The sequence below is a fragment of the Mastigoproctus giganteus genome, chromosome 6 (genome assembly GCF_048544385.1).
Source record: "Mastigoproctus giganteus isolate SK-2022 chromosome 6, ASM4854438v1, whole genome shotgun sequence".
NCBI lineage: Eukaryota > Metazoa > Arthropoda > Arachnida > Uropygi > Thelyphonidae > Mastigoproctus > Mastigoproctus giganteus.
This window is the reverse complement of record NC_143580.1, coordinates 37,416,046-37,435,489: the sequence shown is the minus strand read 5'-3', so window position 1 is coordinate 37,435,489 and position 19,444 is coordinate 37,416,046. Positions and strand designations below refer to the sequence as shown.

The 19,444-nt window shown below is 33.7% G+C and overlaps 1 protein-coding gene across 1 annotated transcript in view; it reads right to left on the bottom strand.

Annotated features, from left to right (window-relative positions):
* Oseg5 (intraflagellar transport protein Oseg5) overlaps positions 1-19,444 on the bottom strand; it is a 118,284-nt gene that overhangs the window by 59,949 nt on the left and 38,891 nt on the right. Inside the window, exons 6-9 of the mRNA XM_090376143.1 lie at positions 18,068-18,157; positions 15,614-15,751; positions 11,347-11,471; positions 8,908-9,081 (exon numbers count right to left, since the gene is read on the bottom strand). Coding sequence (XP_090232269.1) covers positions 8,908-9,081; positions 11,347-11,471; positions 15,614-15,751; positions 18,068-18,157 — 527 coding nt within the window. The remainder of the gene's footprint in view (positions 1-8,907; positions 9,082-11,346; positions 11,472-15,613; positions 15,752-18,067; positions 18,158-19,444) is intronic.

The window sequence follows — 19,444 nt, the reverse complement described above, 5'->3', positions numbered from 1 at the left end:
AAAGAGAATGTATAAATTTAAACTAGATATTTTTAATAAAATTTATTATACAAAATGGGTATTACTAAATTGGACAACAAATTTCAAGCTTTTGAATTTTTTTCCCTCCTGAAATAAGGTACAGTTGCAGACAAAAATACTGCATCACCTTAAAAAAAGTAACATTTGTAGTGAAACAAATGTTACTTTTTTTTAGGTGAGAGATATTGTTTGATTACAGTCATTTTGTTTGCTGCAAAGCAAAGGTATTGCATCAGACAGTAATTGCAAGGTCATCAGCTGTTTCTATAAATATGGTGTTGGAAGGGTATACATGCTCATTAGTATCCTGTTTTTCAGAATACTAATGAGCATGTGAGGATACTAATTTTCAGGATACTAATGACACAAATAAAAAAGAGTGGCTGTTGCTCTGTCCCAGGAAGGGCTTTCTACACGTGCTATCGCTGATAAAATAGGCTGCTGCCACCAGTGAACAGTATCCTGGGTGCTAAATTAAAGCATGAAACCAGTGATGTGAAGAGAAGACCTGAATTAGGCCGTAAGAGAGAGAGAGAGGGTGACTACGCCTTCCCAAGATTGATATTTGAAATGCTATGCCTTCGTAATCGGCATGCTAGTGCTACTGATCTAAAACTGGACTTTGAGATGGCCTCTGGTGTTGAAACAAGTGCACGAACTATCCAATGACGGCTTTCGGAATGTGGTCTGAATGCCTATCAGCCCAAGAAGAAGAAGCCTTTGTTGACCAAACAAATGAGGAAGAAGCAACTTGCTTGGGCTAAAACATATGTTTCGTGATCAAAAGAGCAATGGGACACCGTCTTTTCTGACGAATCGAAATTCAACCTGAATGGATTGGATGGAAAGCGATATGTCAGAAGACGAAAATTGGAGGTATACCATCCTGACTGCATAACACCGACTGTAAAGTTCCCTGCCAGTCTGGGAACTTTACAGATGGTCTGGGGATGCATAACAAGCAAAGTGGTGCGACGAATTAAGTTTATTAATGGAACAGTAAATGCAGAAACCTACACTGCCATCTTGGAGGAGTGCCTGAAACCTGATATTAGGGATCACTACACAGACATCCAAAACTGCATTTTTTAACAGGACTCAGCACCTTGCCACACAGTAAAATTGGTAAGTTTTATGCTATTTAGATTAAATGATGAGTTTGTCTTCTTGTCTCATAAGGCTAAAAACAAACTTACACCAATGTTTTCCCTCATTTTTCTCCCTTAAGGTGCAGCCATACCTCACCTCAGAAATGCTGGTATTATAGTGTTGGACTGGCCTGGCAACAGTCCAGATTTAAACTCTATTGAAAATTTTTAGTACATAATGTCATCTAAAATTGCTCAGAAGAAGCCAACAAGTAAGATTCAGCTGTAGGAAAGCATTGTAAGGGTGTGGTACCACAAAATTGGGCAACCGTATATCCAGAAGTTGATTAACTCTATGCCAGCTCGTTGCAAGGCTGTAATTGCAGCTAGAGGAAGAACAACAAAATAATGAGGATTTATTTTGCTGATTTACAGTAAATAATACTATTATGTTAACTTGTCATTTCAGTTTGTATACGTAAATGCAATAAAATGTATGTTTGGTTGTAATGATTGCAATTTGCATGATTTCTCATATTTGCATTAATTACGTATTTTACCCTTTGGAAAGATATTAATGCAATTAGGTATATCAGATGGAGTTTTTTTATTGGATTTCATTCACAGAGATATATATCCCATCTAATAAATGCATTTCGAACATTTCTGCAACCCACAATGCAGATCAATACATATTATTTGCAAAATTCACAAGTGATGCAGCTTTTTTTTGTCTGTCACTGTACATATAGCAAGGATTCTGAAGATCCAAATCCAAATTTGAAGTCAGATATTTTCTAGTAACTACAGATCTAGAGATAAGAGCATGAGAAAATATTTAAAATTTATTTTAAATAAATAAAAAAATATTAAGTTTTAAAAAATGTTTTGACAATTTTTAATAATAATTTTCAATTATTATTTATTTATTTATTTTATTATTTTTTTTTTTCATTATATTTTCTTTTGTAATAATCAGCAATAGTCTGTCAGCTAATCAGGCATCCACCTTCCATGGTAATGTCATGGTAGAAATATTTTGAAAATGTTCACAGATTATCGGGTTCACAGATTCATTATTAATGGATCCAAGTTATCTGAGAAAGTCTAAATGGGATGGAGAAAGTGTATTATTAGAAACATATTGCAACTGAGATTTTGGTAGGCTTGTAATAAATTCTCAGTCAAGGTTTTACAGTTGTCTTCTCAGCTGCTATTGTTCACAAAATGTTAACAAACTTCCTACAAGGATTTCCACGCTACTAATTTCAAAGCATATAACACTCTTTCAAAATGTACATCTTTCAGTACCTCGCTGATCTGCTGACCAACGAATACACCTGCTTTGATTTCAGCATCACCAATATGTGGAAAATTTAGTTTTAAATAACGAAAGCCATCTCCATTCCTGTCCATAGTTTTTATGAAATTCTTCATTAGACCTAATTTTATGTGAAGAGATGATAACAATATGTTTGTTCAATCAAACTAGTGGCTTGTGGAGGGCATTTTTCTTTCCAGGTACAGTTCCAAGGAAAGGGACCAAATCTTAATTTTGTAATGAATGGTTCTGACGACCATCCCACCTGCACAAAAGGCAACAACATTTTGTATAGTCAGCTTGTAGACCTAAGGATATCCTGATAATTTTAAAATCTCCAAAGATGTGCTACTAGTATTTATCATATTATACATTTTAAGAGAAGTTCCATGTTCTCATAGGATTCTTTCGTGTGCTAATTGGAACAGATGGATATATGTTTCTACTGTGGAGTAACACACCTTTTAGATTAATGTTGAAGAATCAAAAAGTCTCCATTCTTCTGAATTATTCCTCTTCCAAGGGTGTCAAGCAGTCCATCAACAACATTATAGTAGTAAAATGAATCTTCCATAGCAAAATATGAATAAAGCTCTTTCTGTCATTTATGAAATTCAGATACTATTGTACCTTTGTGCAGTAAATTTCATTCCTTCAGCCTAGATCCCCAAAGCTCTACCTGTACCATAGATATATTTAAATCATGCACAAGATTGATTAATTCGCTTTGGTTAAAAGATGAGACTTCTTTCTATCTGGGAATCTGTATGCTAATTCAGAGCTTGTATGGACTGTTTCTATTGGGTCATCTGTGTTTTCCTCTTCTACTGACCAAGTTCCTAGAAGAATAGAATAGGAACAGGCAGTTCATCACTGTGATTAACTGGTCCAATGGCTGATGCAATACTGAGATAGTCAATTTTTTTTGTCTGTCTGTCTGTCTCTCTCTCCCTCTCTCAATTTTTTCAACATGATGTATGCAAAAATACCAGTCTTTGATATGATTGGTTGGCTCCATCCAGAAAATGGGAACAGCAGATGGAGTGACATGTTACATTTATTTTTTAACAAGCCTTTAAGATGCAAAGCACAATCAGTGCGGCATAAATGAGGAGCTTGCTTCTTGTCCTGATCACCCGAAATAATGTTTACATGCTTTCTTTTTTTTTTTTTTTTTTTATGTGAACCCCAAACACGAGAGGTATTAGAACCTATAGTACTTAGTACCGTGCTTGGGTTGGAGACTGAGAAGACGAAAGAAGATATTTGTTGACATTGGACTTGAACTTCTGTAGATTGTAATCTTTGACAGGAGTTATAGATTGTCTGTGAAATTTAATTGTGTAATCATCACACACATAACAAATGTTATCTAGTGAATTACTAATATGTTTACTACAAGTTTATTAATATGCAACAATGTCAGCTCACATACTTATAACCCTTACTGATTGACCTGTCTGGGAGGTTTTCTTTATATATTCATCTGACACGTGAAGAGCAGGTGGATGTAGCATAGTATAAAAACTACTAGAATACTTGACTGATGTGATCTAAGGGATAGAAAACTCTTGATTCCAGAACTTGATCAGCTGTCCAACTAATTTATGTGGATAAACCAAAATCTAAGGATGTGGAAAATAAAATAAGAAATATCCTCTAACTGAGGGTGCTAGGAAAAAAAAAACAAGCTACACTTTCAAAATCAGCATTAAAAAACACAGAAATCCACTGTATTTCTACTGAAAATTTTTTCATAGTTGTTTAGTGCCATATATCATATTTTTCAGTTATTTCACAGAATAATTTTATTTTAAGTACAGAAAACAGGGACAAGATCCCCTTCCAATAAAATGTATGTTCAAAATACAACATATGAGGGTTATTCAATTAAAACATATCTGACCTGTGAGTGTTCTCAATAGAGCAAGGAAAACAGATGTGCAAAACAAGTCACAATGCTAGTTCATAAAAAGAGCTGCTTCATTTCATTTACTCTTTGTGTGTGAGTAATTTTTCTTATGGAATTTCAAAGAGATGGTGCAACTAAAATGGACTGCCATGCAGCAAATGTGTTTTTAACTGGGCAAGAACCATAAGAAATTCATTACAGAACGTTGACCAGTATGGTAGGGGTTGCTATCAAAAACTGTTGTTGCAAAGTGGGCAGGAAAGCAGTGGAATGGTGCAGAAGCACCCTCACTCTGCAATAGTAAAAAAAAGCCAATTCCAGATTTCTACAGGAAAAATTATGGTAACTATTTTCTTTGCCCACCATGCTGGTAAACTATACAGAACTTGATATTATCATTAACTCAAAACTTTCAGTATGCTGAAAATTTGAGCTGCTTATGCCTCAGCATAACATAAACAGCTGACAAATAACAGAAGAAATTATTCTGCTTCATGTTCTCACACACTGCCAAGCCAATTCAGGCCTTGCTTCAAAATATGCACTGCAATTCTTGTATACCCTGAATATAGTCCAAATTTGTTGCTGTGTGACTTTCATAATTTTCATTGACTTAAAAAAGCTTTAAAAGAACATTGTTTCAATTTGTGTGCTGAAGTTAAGAGAGCCATCAAAGAATGCTTCCAATAACAGCTAAAAGAAGCATTTTAATTTTTTAAAACTTTGAACAATTGAACAATCTTGTAATTTTGTTTTCCATAACATAGTTTGATATGTAATATAATCAAGAGGGTCCTGAATTGGCCACACAAGTGCTGCAGCAAATAAATGCAGTGAGATTTGCTGTTTTCAAACTGCATGTCTCACATAAGTGCATCTATACTTATGTAAAAGTTTGTTAATCACTTGGTAGATAATTCATTGCTGTGTGCATTTTGAAATGCACTACTCATAAATACTTCATCATTATTTATGAGTATGGAAAATGTCAAATTTGGAACAATGCACACAAACATCAAATTTTGCCATCACTTCAGGAAAGGAAACATTCCAAAAAATTGGAAATTATCTGTCAGGTTTACAAAGAGAATTCCCCATCTTGTACTACTGTGTAATGGCAGCATAGGTTCAAAGAGAAAGTTTATCATACTTTAACTGCTTGTATACCTGAAAATATTGGAATAGCCACATAAATCATACTTCAGAACTGCTGTGACTGTTGCTAACTTGCAGTTAGCAGTTAGCTGTGACTGTTGCTAACTTGTAGAGGTTTTAAACATTTCAACACAGAATCTGTCATGAAATTTTAAGTGATGATTTGAATGTGCATCTGGTTGCTCAGTATGTGGTGCTTGGATGCTTACTGATGATGAATGCAATGAGTGAACAATGATGTGTTGATCTAATAACAGCGTGCGATAACAATCCATTGCTCCAAGATATCATTACTGCCAAGGATGAGACCTGGTGTTTTCCCTTTAACCCACAAAGAAGGCATGAAAGTGATGTTAAAAGTTTTTTGTGAGAATAGTGGTATTATGCACTATAAATTCATTCCACAAGGTAGCACTGTGAAATCACCTGTTGCATTGGTTGCAAAAGGTAATTCAGGAAAAGTGTTCAGCAGAGTGGGCAGTAAGGTTGGAAGTTGTTTTAAAAGAGTGTGCCTGCACACAGCTCATTTCTTATGCAATAAGGATTCACTAAATATAATACTATTGTGTTCCCACATCCCATTTATTTGCCTGACCTCTCGCCATGCAATTTTTTATTTTCTCAAAAAAAAAAAAAAAAAAATTAAGAGGCTATCACTTCCACAGCAAACAAGAGGCTATTGATGCAACTCACAGATGCTCTGTGCTATCCAGCCAGAATAGTTCCAGAATTGTACTTATGCAATTGTATGTTTGTTATTTGGTTTTTAGGAGCATTAGCAACTAAGGCCATATTGCTCCGGGGACATGCGGTGGTCATTCCCTGACCTTTCTGCATCCTCCGTATTTGGTGGTCACAGGCTCAAACCCCGGTCTAATCAAGAAGCATGTGCTATGCACTGCTGCTCCTGCCCACCTGGCTACAGAGGAGGCAAGCAATTGTATGAAAAAGGCAGGAAAACTATGAATGGATAATTCATTTTCTTTGGGAAAAAAAAAAAAAATTAAAGAGGACAATGGTTTATTTTTTCTATTTAACTATTTAAAACATTTAACTATTTTCTGTAGTTAGTCCAGTAAGAAATACAAAGCATGTTGATTAACCCAGCACCAGTGATGCAGGGCTTTACACGCCCACCAGAAAAATATTTGATGCACATTAATCGCCAGTTTCAGATTAGTTGCTATTCCTCTGTCTAGATCCCTACATATGCTGAACATTTATTTCAGCAGGTTTGAAAGTGATATCTATTGTTTATGCAGGGTTATTAAATGAAATTGGTAAAACTTAGTGCACATATGTTGGCTAAATTTTCACATGTTTAATGAAAGGAATAATCTTTACAGATTACCTCCTGAAAGGCAATAGCATTACTACAGAAATCTCTGAATTCTGGGTTAGGTTGTTTTGTGAGGCAGAAATGATTTAAAAATAAAAAATAGCATCTTAACCCAAATCAAAAATAGGCTTAAACATGTTAACCACTGTTCCCATCATCCACTCCCCATCCCAAAACTTTCCACCTTCCCAGTTAAGAAGGTCCCAAAACTTATGTTGAACCCCCCACCCGTAAAACAGAAGATTTTAAGTGAATTATTGAAAAATAATAGGTATTAACGTAAAATATCCAGTCCTAAAGAATAGGCTATTTTATGGTCTCGTTAACAAACAGATGTCTGGTAATGGGATTAGAAAGCTGTTGTTGTTATGTTGTTATTTTGGTTTTTAGGAGCATTAGCAACTAAGGCCATATTGTTCCGGGGATATGCGGTGGTCATTCCCTGACCTTTCCGCATCCTCCGTATTTGGTGGTGACGGGCTCGGACCCCGGTGTAATCAAGAAGCGTGTGCTATGCACTGCTGCTCCTGCCCACCTGGCTACGGAGGCGCCCCTCCGGGTTAGAAAGCAAACTTTTCTGCAGTATTTCAGAAAAATCTTTTAAGTAATGTATAACAAAAAAAAAAGAGCAAAAAGCAATGATTTTTATACACGAATCAAGACAATTTAATTTCTGCACATCTGCCTCATCACCCATTCATTCCTCCAATCAGCAAATGGCAATAAACATAATATCCAGTGCTTCAACTAGAATAGGAAGCATACACATACACAATATACACATTAGCATTAGTAGAGGCAAACACATACTGTATACTGCAGCAGAAGCACTGGACATTATATTTATTGCCATTCACTTGTTGGTGGAATGAATGGGCGATGTGACATATGCACAAAAATAGCATTATGTGATATGTATGAAAAATGAAATAATAATTGCCAGATTTCTATTGGTCCCATTTTAATGAAATTTGGGAAGACTCAAGAAATCTTTCTGAAAGGTCTATATATAAAATTTTGTGAAAATCCATCTGCTTGGAGTCAAGTTATTGCATGTGGACAGAAGACAGACAAAGAAATAATGACTGCCAGATTTCTACTGGTTTGATTTTAATGAAATTTGAGATGGCTCAAATCTTTCTCAAATGGCCCAAATATAAAATTTCATGAAATTCATCCACTGGGAGTTGAGCTGTTACATGCAGACAGACAGGCAGGGTGATAATGGTAGGCACATTACGCATATATGATAATGTGCCCAAAAATGACTAATCTTTGGCTAATGTAATGTATAACAAAAAAAAAGAGCAAAAAGCAATGATTTTTATACACGAATCAAGACAATTTAATTTCTGCACATCTGCCTCATCACCCATTCATTCCTCCAATCAGCAAATCTTTAATCTACTTAGTCACCTAAGTAGATTAAAGATAACTAATCCTTTAAAGCTTAATATAGTAACCAGATTATACAAAGAACAACCTGATAATGAGAGTTTTAAAACTCCAGTGTGTGTGTACACACACCCATACACTGGAGTTTTAGCATAATATACAGACCCTCCAAACAATCTTATTAATTCATTAGTCAAATCTTTGGCCTTTCTGATCAATGTGAGTATTTCAAGTGAATTTATGTTTTCCTATATTCAATTCAAATCTTTCTGCACCTTTACATAATTAGTAAAATTTAATGCTGATCAATTTTTTATAAAGCAATCTTAACTGATAATCTTAGATTATTAAGTTATTTTATTGTATTATAGTAATGCATAACCTTTCATTTGCTGCCATTCCAGTCACTGATGAAGTAATAAGGATATACCATGAAGCATCTAAAAAAATTTTATGCACAATCTGCACCTCAAAATAAGTTGAGAATAAGCAGCTATACTTCCAATACTCTAATTATTGATAAGAATGTTTAAATATTCTTACTGATAAATGGAGTTTGCTCTTTCAATCTCTACAGTATAATGGTACTGCAGTATAAACTCAGTGGTTTCCTATCTCCATTTATATACTTATGCAAAACACACGGGGCAACTTCAAATATAAAATTTACACTCACCTGTAAATGTAACATTGTGCTGATGTCACTACTACAAGATGATTATATTCCAAAGACACCTTAATTATGTTATCTCTGAAATCAAGGTTTTCTAATACCTCATTTGTTACATTACGAACACCTATAGTTTTTCTTCCTCTTACAGTTGCTTCAAAGTTTTTCCATTCTATTCGCCTATAAGAAAAATAAAATCTGCATCATGTATATATATATCAAAAAATCTGCATCATGTACACTTGGTCGTCGACTTACGACCTATGCGACTTACGACCACAAAAAAAAAATAATAATAATAAATAAATTAATCGATGACGGGAGGCCTGAAGACAGCACCAGGCACATACACCCAGTCACTCTCTCTCACATACACCCAGTCGCTTTCGAGTATCTGTTGCGTGTGGTGTATTAATTAAAATTCTACTGAAATACGCATAAAATGTTTAGTAAAAGGAAAATGACTTCATCTACATATACGCCAGCTAAAAAGTCAAGGAAACTATTGATTTAGATTGTAAAATGAAAATTATCCAGCAGTATGAAGGCGGAAAGAAAGTGAATACGATAGCATGTGACTTGAAGTTATCACATTCCACGGTATTGACGATACTTAAGGACAAAGAAAGAATTCGGGAAGCTGTGAAAGGTTCTGCACTTATTAAGTCTACAATTTTAACCAAACAACGACAGGAACCCATCCATGAAATGGAGAAATTGTTGTTTATGTGGATGGAAGATTTAATACAAAAAACATACACCCATGAGCCTTCACACAGTGCAAGCAAAGGCTAGAAGTTTGTTTCAGTTTAAAATCACGTGCCGGAGACGATTACACAGAAGATTTTCAGGCTAGTACTGGGTGGTTTAAGCGTTTTTAAAAAAAGATTTTCTTTGCATAATGTCTCTATAAAGAAACATTTCCTACCTCAACTCAAGAACATGGCCCTGACGATGCACAAACCCAGCACAAGCAAAGATTGAAAATTGATTTTGTAAATTTCATTTGTATTAATTTTTACATTAATTTTAGATTGTATTTTTGTGTTTACAGTACATTATGTACAATATAATTATAGATTGTAGTTTTGTTTTTTTATAAACAGTATGAATAATAAACCAATTAAAATGTAGAGAACGTTTGAATTTAACCTCATAGAGAGAGAGAGATAGCCTAGGCGTAGAAACGAAGGTATATTCAGTATCGCTAAGTAAAAGATAAAAACATTACTGTATTTAAAATGAAAAATAAAAGATTATAAAAATAAATCATAAAGATGATAAAAAGATTAGAAAGGTTAAAAAATACTGTTAATAAATATATGGCCGACATACGACCAGATCGACTTACGACCTGTCAGTCAGAACGGAAGTCGGTCGTAAGTCGACGACCAACTGTATATATATATCAAAAAATCTGCATCACGTATATATATATATCAAAAAATCTGCATCATATACATATCAAAAATCTGCATTATATACATATCAAAAAATTTGCACCATATATTTAAAAAAAAAATGCTTGAAAGAGGGAAAGGAAAGTATCACAGTGGAAAGAAACAAATTAAAAGTATACAAGAATAAGGCAAAATAATTAAACGAAATGAGTGAACAGCAATCAACATTAATTTTTACAGACTACACCTCAATTAGGTCACTTTGCAGAAAATAAGGAAAAAATGAACAGTGTAACGTTATTGTAACATTTGTAAAATGTTACAATAACGTTACAATGAATAGTATATAGAATCTCTACTAATGACCTTTTCTTATTATTAATGCTTTTTGAGACTCAATCATCTTTAAAAGTGACAGCACATGAATAACTATAAATGAAAAAATTTATTCAAGTGCAGTCAAATAAGATAGAGACATCAAGGAAAGTGTTTTACGAAAAGTTTATTAATACTTTATTTTCTTAATATTATTTAAAATTTTCTGACATCTCAATATTTTCTTGCAGCATGGTGTTGAATCTCTGGAAAAATATATTTATATCAATACAAATTTTTAAAACAGAAATTTCAAGCTGTGATTTTGAATGAAATTCCTTTATAGTCATCCTCACATACATGAAATTAAAACTATATAAAATATATTCAACATGGAGAAATAGAGAGATTAATGAGACAACTGGGCTATGGAAAAATGAAGTTGCGATTCATTAATTCCACCACTGTTGTTCAGCCCATAAAGCCATCTGTTCCTTAATATAATGCTAAAGTGGTTGAAAATGCACCCTACAATAAAGTTCTAACATTTAGAGAAAGAAATATTATTTTAGAACTTACAACAGCAACTACTTACTCATAAAAATATATCATATTATTTTAAATTCATTTTTAAAATTAAATTCAATGAACCACCTAAAAGAGAACCTGAAGCCAAACTTTAACTGTAAGAACTTAGCTAATAACAAATTCTGTATAAAAACAATAGTACCCTTCAATAACATGAGCAAAAATGACATGGCCATTTCCACATGCTCCAGCAATTTGTGTTCCATCACTAGACCATGCTAAGTTAAAGATGCTTTGGGTTTGAGGTTTATCCAAAGAATAACACCACTGAAACAAGAACAAAAGTTAAATTTGGTAGAGTATCTATATTAAAATATTATAAGTATTACTGAATAAAAGCACATAACTCATCAACTTTCCTGGAGAAAGGAATATTCAAGGATCTATGGTAAAAATATAGCAGATATGGAGTGGTATAATGTTTATATACATAGTATTTCTATTAAAAGGCACCCAGGGTATATTTTGCTTATTTTTAGGTTTAGGCTATTTGTCATCTGGTCCTTTTTTTTGCCACTTCTGGGATGAAATTTCTGAATTCAATGTTAAAATTAGACTATATATATAATTATATTTTTTGATTTCTAAATTTAAATTTTGACTAATTTAACTTCTTTTTTTTTCTCAATGGGAAAGTTATCCTCAGTTTGGTCTAAAATCATCTTAGATGTACTTCTGAAACAAACATAGAAAGATTTAATTTGAAGAAAAAAACAAAGCAAACACAACTGTGGTATGTAATATTCATTCTTCAGTGCAAGCATTTAGCTGTAGACCACAGCTGGCTGAATGAGGCAGTCTGTGCTGCATCTGCTTATTCTACAACTGCTGTTATTTATTTATTTATTTATTATTATTATTTTTTTTGTTCAAATAAAATCATTATAGGTTTGTTTCAAAAGTACACTGATGGCGGTTTTAGACTAGAGTGAGAGAAAAACTTTCTCACTGAAAAAAAAAAAAAAAACAGCCGATTAGGGAAAAATTTAAATTTAGAAATTGTAACCTATAAACAATAATACTTAATCCAATTTTAACATCAAATTCAAAAGTTTGACAAAAAAAAAGGTGGCAACAACAAATAGCCTAAACTAAAAATGAGCAAGATAGGCCCCAGTGCCTTTTAATTGAAACCAATAGAATTTCAAAATTTTTAATGTGTATAAGAATAGAAAACCAATTTTTTTTCACTTTAATAATAAAAGTCCTTTAATTCTCTGGCAACAAAACCCAGACATGCACTTTTAAATATTCTTACCAACGAAAATTATTATAAGGTAACTAACTTAAGAATTAAAATACACAATACTATTTTTTGCTATGTTACTGCAAAAGAATCACTGCTCATATAATGCAATGAGGCAGAATCAATATTTCCTCTGGTCTCCATCCTAACAGAATTCAAATTACAGCCACCCCCCTGACTTATGTAAGTTTTGCATTCTGTGGAACTCTACATAAGTCAGAATTTCCCTAAATGCTTATGCAGCACTTGCAACTATACATACTGAATTTGATTGAAGCAAAAAAGAAATGTTCAACAATTCAAATTACAGCCACCCCCCTGACTTATGTAAGTGTTGCATTCTGTGGAACTCTACATAAGTCAGAATTTCCCTAAATGCTTATGCAGCACTTGCAACTATACACACTGAATTTGATTGAAGCAAAAAAGAAATGTTCAACAAACATGTAAATAGAATTATTTATACAATTATTTTATCTCATGCACAGGAAAAATTACAAAAGTGCACAAAATTACAAAAATTTCAAAATTATAAAATTACAAAAAGAGAGAAGACAGGCATAACGTCACCAAATTTTACCTTTCGAGCACTGTCGCCAGAATTAACTCTCCAGCTGATAAGCATGCCGCTGTGAGAGTTGAGGGCTGTGGAGATTTAGAAGGGGTTTTTCCAACACATCCCAAAATTTCTCTGCAGCTGCAGAATCGGCACTGGCTACTTCACGGCATACTTTAATGTTTTGGAAACCAGTGCGATGCTTGAACCTATTAAACCACCCGTTGCTTTCCACAGACCTGGCTTGGGGTTCGCTGTACTTATCCTTAATATCTTCATAAATACTTCTTGCTTTTGCCTGAATGGCCATTGGACTCAGGGGCACTTGCTTCTGAATCTGATTTTCCATCCATATTATTAATAGCTTTTCCATCTTTGATATAGCACATGAATGCTGGTTTGTGATCACTGTTGATCTTAAATGCGCTGATCCTTTAACATGTTCTTTTATATGTCCTTTGAAATAGTATTCACTGCTGAAGCAGTGAGACCTAATTCCGTGCAATAGATGACAAACTTTGTCCTGCTTTATACTTCTTAATTAATCATCTTCATTTCTTAATCAATTTTGTTTCATTTCCTAGCACTGCCAGCACTTGCACTTTCCATTGGTCCCTTTCCCTTCACCATTGTAATAAGTAAATAGGAATGAAGAGAAGATTCTGAAAATTTATTTATGTTTTTTATATGAGTGAAGATTTCAGTAAAAGAGAACTCATTTCACCATAATACCACAACGTTAAAACCCACAGAATTCTAGTTATTGGTATTATTGCAAATGCAATAAGATTGAGTTTACTACCCATTTATAATAGATTGCGCTAACAGAAAAGCCCAATAAACCCGGAAAGTGCAAATTGTTTTTATTGTTTTATGGTAGTGACCTCCAGAAATGTGTTTTAGAAAAATATCACAAAGGCATTCAAGATTGATTTTTATAACGGAACATATGATAACAATGAAAGTGTAGTGCAATTTCCATTATAAAAATAACCTTTTAGAGAGATAAATAGTTTAGTTATATAGCGAAAATTTCAACTTCTGAGGTCTTGCAACGAATTACCAAAAAAAAACAATGTGTTATTGGGTTCACATTACAATATTTTCACAATGCCTCCATTTATTCCTATGGGATGCAAAATATATTTCCATGATTTTTTTTTTTTAAGTTTTCACCGGCTAACAAAAACTTATGTAAAGTCAAATTTTTGTAAGTCGGGTATTATGTAAGCCGGGGAATGCCTGTACTTGTCTTACCTGTACTTTTCTTAGAATTTCAATCACATGGTTGCTTAGAGGGCCTATGAAGTCAATTACAAAACTGTTAATATCAGATGAAATTCTTTAACTCTATTCAGTCATTCTGATAAGATAGAATTTGTATTATAATCCTTGAAATGTCAATGCATTAAAAATTTTGTGTATCCAACATAGTGTGTAAATTTTTAAGTTTCTATGTAACATCTTTATGAACTTGATCTTTTAATAGACTCATTGTCAGATCTGTTAGGGTATAAGCAGTTTGATTCCAGAAGGCAGCATTAATAACAACTTTATTACCTTACAGAATACAATAATTCCTTACAAACCAAAATGAAAACCTCATAAAACTGAACAAAAATTTCATTTTTTTAAAGTAATGTAAGGAAGAAAATTACAAAATAATGGAGCTGAAGGGTGTAAACGAGGATAGAGATTTGGGTGTCATGACACAGTCAAACATGTAGGTATATGACTGTATAAACACCTTCATGTTTGATTGTATCATAAGAAAAAGATTATTGCATCATTAAAGTCAATTGAAGTGAGAATGCATTTGGAACATTGTGTTCAGGTCTGGAGGTTATATCTAAAGAAAGACATTGAATTTCTTGAAAGGATTCAAAGATAGATGACTCATCTGGTGGGAATACCAAAGAGGTGTCCATATGAGTCTAGACGGTTCATTAAGAGAACTATTAGGCCTAGTTTTCAAGCTCCTGAGTTTGAAAACTAGGCATCTAGTTGTGTTGGGGGAATCATTAAGGAGGAAAGAGCAAAATGGACAATGTTGGAATTTTCTACTTCTGACTGATCGCAATTCAGTGTTGAAAAATTAGTCTGAAAGTTAACAATAAACAAAACAATATGATCATTGAACAGGTTGGGATTACTGGTAAGATTCTAAGATAGGTGGCTGCAGAGCAAAAGGCAGATGGTGGGAAATAACAACCTGGGCACAAAATCTGGATATAATAGGAGAAAAGAGCAAACAGCAGAACCTACTTTAACATTGTTCAGAACATTCCCCATACAACTGAGTCCTACAGTGTGCATGAATTGTTCTAGGAGCTGTCTACCACTACTAAAATTCTTTTATTTAAATAGTTTTTAGATATAAAACTTTATTTATATAAATGCATAGACAGTAACACCAGGAATTAACATTTCATAAAATAATATTTGTATATTCTACAGTATCTATTTTTCAAAAGCGGATTAAGTAATAAATATATATTGTGATGTGGTCTGCTTATGTTTTGACACATAGAAAAAAAATTATTAAACAATTTGTATTTAATTATGAATTTATCAGATTAATTATCAGAAATCAACAAAATCACTTACTCCAGCTTTATCGCAAAGTCGAAGCGTATTAAAAGATCCAATAGCAAAAAGCTCTCCATTTGGAACCCATGCAACTGCAGTTATAGGATATTCGTGTACAGCACTGACATAGAGTATTCGACCATAGTTATCCCATATCTGAAAGGAAATAACTGTTATTTTAATTATAGTCTGATTACATATTAGGCATTTTAAGAGTAAGTCATTACTAGTCAGAGAGAAGAAAAGATTTCTAGTGCTATGAAGCAACAGCTTAATACAACAATAACAAATACAGTAATACAACCAGCTGAATGAAACAGAATTTCTATACAGTAATTATTTTAATTTCTTAGGAGGGTAAAACAATAAACAGAAAGTATCTACAACTAAAAACAAACACTAATCAGAAGGATTGAATGAAGATAACACAGAATAAGTAGTTGGCCTAAAATAAAGAAACTAATAATTCTTAATTAGATCCAATCTGCATACTTTGGATGAAATGTTGTGATTGTATTGAGAAAAAGTAAACCCCCATAACAGTGCAAGAATCAACCTTTCTCATTGGATTTCCTTCCCACAATACTCAGAGTGTTGTTGTGGTTTTTTTTTTTTTTTTTTTTAGGAGCATTAGCAACTAAGACCATATTGCTCCGGGGATATGCGGTGGTCATTCCCTGACCTTTCCGCATCCTCCGTATTTGGTGGTCAGGGGCTCGAACCCCGGTCTAATCAAGAAGCATGTGCTATGCACTGCTGCTCCTGCCCACCTGGCTACGGAGGCACCTCAGGGTGAACAACAAGTTTACTAGTTCAATGGGAGTGAAACTAGTATAAGTCACACTTTGTGGTAATTATGATCAAGTTTATCAATGATAGCTGAGTGAAAATTGCATGCTGTTTTCCTCAATTTTTAAATTAATAGGAAATCACCAACAAAAAAAGAAAAGAGAAACTGGTGTAATCACTCTTTGACTGCATATTTTAATTAAAAAAAAAAAAAAAAAAAAAACAGCATCCATTCTGTTTGTTTGTTTGTTATTTGGTTTTTAGGAGCATTAGCAACTAAGGCCATGTTGCTCCGGGGATATGCGGTGGTAATTCCCTGACCTTTCCGCATCCTCCGTATTTGGTGGGCACAGGCTCGAACCCCAGTCTAATCAAGAAGTGTGTGCTACACACTGCTGCTCCTGTCCACCTGGGTACGAGCATCCATTCTGAGTAGGACTGATAAGAAGAGGAAGAAATATTTAAGCAAATTCCAGATCACCAGTAAAGAGAAGTGCATGAATATCCAAATGATAAATATAGTTAAAAAGTGGATTAATATAGATTTTAAATAGTAAGTAACTTAGGGAAGAACCTATAATATTCAGCATTAATGTGGAATGGAACAGAGTACAACTGAGTGCAGTAAGATATAGCTACAGTACAACTGATCAGAGCAGAGAAGACTTCAACCAACTGTTCTGTAGCAATCTTGTTGGGAAGAAATTTCATCATCAGTTTCAATAATAAAGGCCTAATCCCATAAGAACATAACTGATTGAATAAAATCATGGAAGATGATTAAATGGATGGATTAAGTCCAAGTAAATGGAAATGCACATGGCTGACACCTCATATCTGTAATTGTATTCTCTAGTTAGTTTGCCTGTATGCCAGACAAAAAAACACACACACACAAAAAAAAAAAAAAAAAAAGTATTGGCGATTAAGTAATGCAACCCCAGCCTGATACTGACTAACTTAGCCACTTTTTTGATAAAAGTGCATTAAAATTTCTTGTCACTGGTGAAATTTGAACTAAGCCCCCCCACTAGTGTGGGATGATGGTAATTATATCTACTGTGCTACCCATGAGGGATAACAGGATGCTAACTGAACATATTTCATTTATCAACCTTTTTTACATATACGAACTATATAAACAAATTTGATTTTGTTTATTATTAGCAATTTATTCTCTCTCTATTTATTAATTTCAAAATTCATGCCTCCTTAATGAAAAAGCATTCTCCAAGAGCAAAAATTGTTTTCTCAGACTTATTTTAACAGCTGATATACAGTAGCTGATACTAGCAACAAATATAATGTTGTTGTTGTTATTTGGTTTTTGGGAGCATTAGCAACAAAGGCCATATTGCTCCGGGAATATGCGGTGGTCATTCCCTGACCTTTCCGCATCCTCCGTATTTGGTGATGATGGGCTCGAACCCCAGTCTAATCAAGAAGCGTGTGCTACGCACTGCTGCTCCTTCCCATCTGGCTATGGAGGCACCAACAAATATAATAATGCTTCATAAATCATGAATTAAATATCTGTAGATTATTTTTACTGGAAAACTAAAAAAAATTATTTGTCATTTTAATGGATCATTTATAAATTAGTACAGGTAAACAATTACATTACTACATTTTAAACAACATTAATTAAACAAGCACTGTATATATCATTTGCATATTACTAACTTTGTAGCGGCAGTCCTCAGCTCCAGACAAGATTAAATTATTGTTAGGATTCCAGGACACCTTTAATATCACACCATCATGTGCTTTCCACTAGTTGCAAAAAAAATATAATAAAAAACATTTAAAAAATTTCAAAATAGATACACAGAAACTAAGAAACTAGACAATCGTAAACAATCACAAGCACAAGAAATAATATTAATCACTTTCCTTATGATGGTGTTAGAATTGAAATATACAAATGAAACCTGCATGTTTTTTGATATTGCAGGGACTTTTTTTATATAGGATTATCCAAAAAAGAACGGTAGAATTCTGAATACTATAATGTTATTATTTTAATGTAACAAAGCTATATTTGCCTATAAAATAAATGAATGAACTCAGGACTACCTTGTTCTTTTTAGAAATTTTTAGCACATTGGCCACAGTATGTTGGTCCCAGTGGACCAGCATACTGTTTGTCTTGTACATGTGTGCGCTCACAGGCCAATATGCATGTTATGTGAAAACCCAACTCCTTCCATTTAAAATCGGCTAACTACAGATCCAACTGAAGGAACCTTTAAAAATTCCTCCAATCTCTGATAGAATTTAAATCCGTATCTCTCAAACTGTGAAAAGTGGAAAAATCACCATACTGTTCTCCTTGTGGCAGTCAAGAAACTTGTGGCCAAAAAAAAATATATTAGTATTAGAATTAGTAATGGCCACATCGTGCAAGAAAGCCTATGGCTTATGCTGTACCAGCCAAAAAAAAAAAAAAAAAAAAAATTCAAACAAAACAATGATAAAAAAAAAAATAATAATAATAATAATAATTAATAAAAAAAAAGGAAATTAAACCTATCATCCTATGCGCTTCCCTTACCCGAAAGTACTATCCAGATGACCTTTGAATTTCCCCAAACTGTCGGCCTCTACCACCCATGAAGGCAACTTATTCCAGTAATTTATAACTCACTGGCTAAAATAAAACTTCCTGCAGTCCAATCTAAACATTTCCCCCCGTAACTTGAATTTATGTCCCCTAGTTCTAGCATCATTTATAATCTTGAAAATTTCGTCCTCATTCATTTTACTGATGCCTCTCAGAGCCTTAAACACCTCAATCAAATCTCCTCTAAGGTGTCTAGTTTCCAAACTCTGCAACCCACATATTCGAAGTCTTTCTTCATAAGGACACCCTTTTGCCGATCTAACCAGGCGAGTTACCCATCTTTGCACCCTTTCAAGAAGCTCGATGTCTTTCTTTAGGTGCGGACTCCATACTTGAACACAGTATTCCAAGTGTGGTCTAACATAAGCCTTATATAATGGGATTATCACATCCCTATCTCTACTTGCAAAAGTTCGATAGGACACCATGGGCCTTCC